At 40.7% G+C, this 7,384-nt stretch overlaps 1 protein-coding gene across 1 annotated transcript; it reads left to right on the forward strand.

Annotated features, from left to right (window-relative positions):
* Positions 1-6,240: 6,240 nt before the first annotated feature.
* Positions 6,241-6,930, forward strand: LOC143025791 (uncharacterized). Its single transcript, XM_076185801.1, has 2 exons — positions 6,241-6,276; positions 6,331-6,930. The coding sequence occupies exons 1-2, from the start codon at positions 6,241-6,243 to the stop codon at positions 6,928-6,930; spliced, it is 636 nt and encodes a 211-aa protein (XP_076041916.1).
* The last annotated feature ends 454 nt before the right edge of the window (positions 6,931-7,384 follow it).

A 7,384-nucleotide genomic window follows, 5' to 3' on the forward strand; every position in this document is an offset into this window, starting at 1 on the left:
TCTGCCACAGTGGTTGAAAAAAAAAAAAACACGGAAAAATGCGCCCATTAAGATCTGTAAAGAAAACGGGATGAGAGTTGGATAATTCCCGGACAAAAGTGGTGAGACACTTAAGAAACACAACATAAAGTTTACCTCCGCGTCTCAAAGAGGGTAGGAAATCCTACGTGTATACGAAGGCAGTAAAAGTGTCTTTTATCTTTTATACGAGACAAAAACTGATCATCATCATCTGCTTGGAAGACATTAAACCGAGAAGAGGATAGTTACTAAAGGGGTTTAACTAAAACCATGGGAGCTTCCCACTTCGGAGGGGAAAGAATAAATGCAGACATAAACGGGACTTAAGTACAATCGAAAGACTTATAAACAACTATTAAAAACAGAAGAGCATCAGGACAAAGACAACCGGAAGGACTGACAGCGCAATCAAAACATTAATTAGATTGAGCAGACGCTCTTATGTCATTCATTAATTCTAATTAGCAATTCATTTTCTCATAACAAAGGAGACAGCTTAAGAAAACGACTAAAAGATGACACCAAACAAGAATAGGCGTCAGTGTTAACATATTTTTTTTTCTTTTTTTTTTATTCGGATCTGGAATTTTCTTAAAGACCAGAATGAACTGCTTTGGCAAAGGTTTCCGCTCCCTGAATGTCTCTAGTTCCACGTGTTTAGGATACAAATGATTATGAACAAGAAACGCTCTATCATACATCATCCGTTAAGATACTATGCCTTCATATGTTCTCTTCCAGACAAGGACCCTGCTCACAGGATCACCTCTAAGAAAGATAACACAAAGTGAACGAAGACAAGGGAGGATGCCCATGTAGTGCGTGGTTAGGTCAAAGAGATCGTATTTACCTTCAAACAATTCAGATGAATCGGAGACCTGCCAGGAAGCTATCTCAGAGTACCTGTTCATAGCGATTAATGTGTCTCTTCCGCTATTCATTACTTAGTATTCCTTCAATACTGTGATGAATTTATATACTTTGTTCTGGCTAAGGACAGGCGAAGCTATCCAGTTGAGGGGATGCATTCCAGCCTGAGAACATTTTTCATCGACCGAGACCTCCGTCGCTCCGGGTTACATACATACTTACATACATACATACATACATACATACATACATACATACATACATACATACATACATACATACATACATACATACATACATACATACATACATACATACATACATACATACATACATACATACATACATATATACATACATACATATATATACATACATACACACATACATACATACATACATACATACATACATACATACATACATACATACATACATACATACATACATACATACATACATACATACATACATACATACATACATACATACATACATACATACATACATACATACATACATACATACATACATACATACATACATACATACATACATACATACATACATATTATACATACATACATACATACATACATACATACATACATACATACATACATACATACATACATACATACATACATACATACATACATACATACATACATACATACATACATACATACATACATACATACATACACACACTCAATGAAACTCGAGGCAATACATACATACATGCATACATACATACATACATACATACATACATACATACATACATACATACATACATACATATATACATACACACATGCATACATACATACATACATACATACATACATACATACATACATACATACATACATACATACATACATACATACATACATACATGCATACATAATATACCTACACTCATTCTCACTCTCATTCTCACCCTCACTCTTTTTGAACGAAACTACCTCGCGAAAGTATTTCACAAACGGCCACGCGGAATAGAAAACTATCGTTCAACAGACCTACAACTCCCGTAATGAATATGTAAATCCTTAAGGCCTAGTTTCTGGTCTTTTTAACCAATTAAAACGACCTTGTGGTACTTCGTGTCAAGGGAGAGCGAATACGGCACATTCCCCGACGACATGTCTTTCTTATAGTGCCCAATTTTCAATGGACCGACTCGAGGTTTGTGTGGTAGGTGAATAGAGGGGTATAATGTTCTTTGGAAGCAGATTCTTTATCCTTTGGGAGTCTCCTCTGTGATGAACAAAATCCTCTGACCCTAAAGGAAATTGATTCATTCAATTCTTGAGATTTGGAGTTGAGGTAATTTTGAAACTCTTCTGACACAAAAGTGTTGTTTGTATGAATAAAATTATCTGACTTAGGTCAGGTTCCTAGAAACGGTAATAGACCAAGTAACCATTTTCCCTGTATAAGAAGATAATTGTACACTTGACAGGAGTATCATAATATCATTATAATATTATATTATTGAATAATTTCATTTCATATGTTGATAGCTTATATGTGACTTTTTCATGTTAGGTAAAGAACCAAAAAACAGCTATTTTGTATACTTTTTATGCCCTGAAGACATTTCATATATAATCAGATTTTATTATATCTAGAGGGGAAACTTTATTAGACTCTTGTACTACAAGAGAAAAACCATCGTTACCAGAGAGTTGGCTGAAGGAACCTAAGGTAAGAGGAGGAGGGAGGAGGAGGAGGAGGAGGAGGAGGAGGAGGGGGAGAGAAGATGAGGAGGGAAAAAAGAGGAGGGAAAGAAGAGAAGGAGGAGGAGGAGGAGGAAAGAAGAGAAGGGAAGAGAAGGGGAAAAAGAAGGAAAGAGAAGGAATAGGGAAAGAAAAAGTGTAGAGATGGGGAAGAGGAGTAGGAGGAAAGAGGAAGAGGAGGAAAGAGGAGAAGGGAAAAGGAGTAAGGATGAAGAGATGGAATGAGAAAGAAGAAAAGGAGGAGGGAAGAGGAGGAAGAAAAAGGAGGAGGGAAGAGGAGGAAGAAAAAGGAGGAGGGAAGAGGGGGAGAGAAGAGGAGGAGGGAAGAGGGGGAGAGAAGAGGAGGAGGGAAAAGGAGGAGGAGGGAAAAAGATGGCAACAGAAGAGTAGGGAAGAGTAGGAGGAAAAAGAACGAGTGAAGAAGGGTAGGGAAGAAGAGGAGGAAAAGAAGGAGGAGAAAAGAGGACAGTAACTATTGCCTCGAGTTATTAAGTGGGTGGAAAAACCGCAGCCCCAGAGTGGCTGGCAACGCTCCTCATAACCTCCCACAGACCTCACTGGGAAGAAACTTTGGACTACTCTGAGTTGTGTGAGTGTGGGACTATTTCTACGTCACTGACCAAAAGCTATAGAGAAAGAAGATCAGTCGCCGGTTGTTGGTTCTCCATCTGTGAAAAATTGTAAAAAAAAAAAAAAAAAAAAATACAAATGAAGTTAATAAGGAGAAATCTTCGGCCCAGTCCGGACACCGAGTTCCAGTCCTTCAGGGTTGTACCTTCTGATAGAGAATGGATTGAAGATTTTTGAAAAAAAACAACTAGAAATAAAGTTTTTGTTAGATTCATGTATTCTTTTATTCGCCTTCTCCTAATTATTACAAAATTATATTACATAATTAAGATGGTGCACGAGATGATATAATGCTGATTTAGCTAATTTAACTCGTTTCACTTTGCTCTATGTGGAACAGACTCCTCTTCTTCCTCTTCCTCTTCCTCTTCCTCTTCCTTTTCTTCCTCTTCTTCCTCTTCGGCCTCCTTCACCTCCTCCTTCTTCTCCTCCTCCTCCTCCTTCCCTTCCTCTTCTTTTTTCACCTCCTCTTCCTTCTCCTCCTCCTCATCATCTTCTTCCTCCTCCTCCTCCTCCTCCTCCTCCTTCTTCTCCTCTTCCTCTTCCTCTTTCTCTTCCTCTTCCTTTTCTTCCTCTTCTTCCTCTTCGGCCTCCTTCACCTCCTCCTTCTTCTCCTTCTCCTCCTCCTTCCCTTCCTCTTCTTTTTTCACCTCCTCTTCCTTCTCCTCCTCCTCCTCATCTTCCTCCTCCTGCTCCTCCTCCTCCTCCTTCTCCTCCTCTTCCTTTTCTTCCTCTTCCTATTCCTCCCTCTCTTTCTTTTCCTCTTCCTATTCACCCTCCTCCCTCATTCCCTCAATTTGAAACAAACTACAAAAAATATACATAAATCTATGTTGGTGGGCTCTCATGTAACCTAAGCCATCTGCAGTCTGGTATAAGAATAGTTTCAACAAGATTTTATCTTTGACTTTCCTCCTCTTCCTTTTCCATTGGTGTCTGCCCTTGTCCTTCGACTCCATTCTTCCTCCTTCCTCCAACTTATCTTTCTTCCCCCCCCCCCCCTCTCTCTCTCTCTCTCTCTCTCTCTCTCTCTCTCTCTCTCTCTCTCTCTCTCTCTCTCTCTCTCTCTCTCCTCCACTTTCCAGCTCCTGCCCTCCTTCCTAATGCTTCCCTTCGCTTCCCCTCCCTTTCCTCCACTCCTTTCACCAGCCCTCCTTTTTCCCTCCCTCCCTCTCTTCCCCTCATCACCCCTTCCTCTGCTTTTTCTTCTCTCTGCTTTTCCTTCCCTCTCTGCCTCCTTCTCCCCCTCCTTCGCTAACTTCTTTTCACCCTCCTTCCTTTCTTACCTCCCTCCTTCCTTCCCCCCCTCTACCCCCCTTCCCTCGCTCCCTCCATCTATCCTTCCCACCTTCCAATGCCCTGGTTCCTACACCGTGGCCACTTGATATGCATGCCCCCTCCAATGCATCACTATATAGCTCTTCCATCAGCGATGACGTCCCTCTCCCTTCCCCTTTCCCTCCCTCCCTTCATCCTTCCTCCATACCTCCTTACCTCCCTCCCTCCATTCCTCCTTTCCTCATTCACTCACTGTTCACTCTTGTATACTCACTTTTGTTCACTCACTCTAATTTACTCACTCACTACCTAGCTAATAACCAAATGACTAAGAAACTAAGAAACTAAGAAACTAAGAAACTAAGAAACTAAGAAACTAAGAAACTAAGAAACTAAGAAACTAAGAAACTAAGAAACTAAGAAACTAAGAAACTAAGAAACTAAGAAACTAAGAAACTAAGAAACTAAGAAACTAAGAAACTAAGAAACTAAGAAACTAAGAAACTAAGAAACTAAGAAACTAAGAAACTAAGAAACTGAGAAACTGAGAAGCTAAGAAGCTAAGAAACTAAGAAACTAAGAAATTACGAAACTAAGAAACTAAGAAACTAAGAAACTAAGAAACTAAGAAACTAAGAAAACAAGAAACCAAGAAAACAAAAAACCAAGGGACCAAGAAACCAAGAAACCAAGAAACTAAGAAACTAAGAAACTGAGAAACTGAGAAGCTAAGAAGCTAAGAAACTAAGAAACTAAGAAATTACGAAACTACGAAACTAAGAAACTAAGAAACAAAGAAAGTAAGAAAGTAAGAAAGTAAGAAAGTAGGAAAGTAAGAAAGTAAGAAAGTAAGAAAGTAAGAAAGTAAGAAAATAAGAAACTAAGAAACTAAGAAACTAAGAAACTAAGAAACTAAGAAACTAAGAAACTAAGAAACTAAGAAACTAAGAAACTAAGAAACTAAGAAACTAAGAAACTAAGAAACTAAGAAACTAAGAAACTAAGAAACTAAGAAACTAAGAAACTAAGAAACTAAGAAACTAAGAAACTAAGAAACTAAGAAACTAAGAAACTAAGAAACTAAGAAACTAAGAAACTAAGAAACTAAGAAACTAAGAAACTTGCCAGTTGCAGCGAGCCCCCTTTTTTAATACGTATATGTATGTGTATATGCATTTATTATTAAATAACACAGCAAACTGGGCGTTAGTTATCTTCTTATTGAGACTTTCTATTCTTCTAATGACTTTTCTCTCTAAAGGAGGGAGAAGGTATACAATACTTCCAAACGAGTCCATGATTGGGTAGGAAAACTAACATTCTACGACGTTTCGCCTATGCATTAGGCATCTTCTGGTAATTTATTCAGAAAAGCTACATACTTATATATTACAAAGATAGGTACATTAGGAGAGATCTAGGACTGTGACAGTTCATCCTTTCCAGCCCGCTACTTGTGACAGTGACGGGTTGGAAAGGATCAACATACAAGAATAGCTACTGACCGGACCCAACGAAAACTCGTAAGACTCAACGGCGGACAAATTAGGATCCCTAACGCCACACTGGATACATCAATCTCACGGATAAGCATCTCACTGAGGACCAAGAGGAGCTTCTTAACCTTGGTCTTAACTGCCATGTCGTCTCTTTCCCTCGCCCCTACCAAAAGCGGCTTGAGCTTGAGGCTCTCATGGCGGACCTTCACAAACTGGCGAACGACGGCAAGGTACTCCTAGACGACGGCATTTAGGAGGATCTTCTTCGTGAGGCTCGCGTTCAGAGGGGGAACCACAATAGCAGAATCCTGAAGCGTCGCCATAAGGAAGCAGCCAAACAACTGCGAGAAGACGCCTCTATCACTATCAGGAGAGCAGACAAGGCCGCCATCTTTGTCCTCATCCCCACCGATGAATACACTGGTAAGCTCGAAACCCTGCTCGCGGACGAGTCTAAGTTCCAGAGGATTTCGAGGAACCCCGTCGAAGTCCTCAAGACAAAAATCAATAAAATCATTGACGCCGTGAACGCCGACATAGATGGGGTTAAGCTGCAAAAACTTTATGGGGATTTCGCCCCAGGCTACTGCTATGGCAACGTTAAAACTCATAAGAAGAACAACCCATTACGACCCATCATCTCTCAGATCCCGACTCCTTCCTACCATTTAGCCAAAAGATTGAACGGCCTCCTAACATCCTTCATTCCTAAGGACTACAGCATTGATTCTGCCGCTGACTTCTTGTCCATCCTCAAAGGCGTCGATGCCAAAGGGGATATCGCATCCCTCGACGCGGAGTCTCTCTTCACCCACGTGCCCGTGGATAGGATCATAGCTTACATCCTACAGGTAGTCTACCTGAGGATGGCCCTGCAAAGCTGAAGATCCCCAAAAATCTGCTACGTCAACTGCTGGACATTTGTACCAAGGAAGCCCCTTTCTATGGTTCCAATAAACAACTCTACAGACAAGTTGGTGGTGTGGTTATGGGCTCGCCCCTTGGAGTCCTCTTCGCCAATTTTTTCATGGGGATGGTGGAGAGAGAGGTCTTCAGTACTACCAGTAAGCCTCCCATATATGTTCGTTACGTAGACAATATTTTCGTCCTCGTGAGGGATCGTAGGGAGCTTGAAGACCTGAGGAGCAACCTACAGCGCGTCTCCGACCTAAAATTCACTTCAGAGAACAGCATCAGTAAATAGCTCCCTTTCCTAGATGTAAAGGTTGAAGCCAGTTCTCAAGGTTTTAGGACCGGAGTATATACCAAGCCCACCAACCCAGGACTCTGCCTCAACGGTAACAGTGAATGCCCTCAACGCTACCGGAGGTCCACAAT

This window comes from Oratosquilla oratoria, chromosome 5 (genome assembly GCF_046742065.1).
Source record: "Oratosquilla oratoria isolate Oo_2021 chromosome 5, ASM4674206v1, whole genome shotgun sequence".
Taxonomy (NCBI): Eukaryota; Metazoa; Arthropoda; class Malacostraca; order Stomatopoda; family Squillidae; genus Oratosquilla; species Oratosquilla oratoria.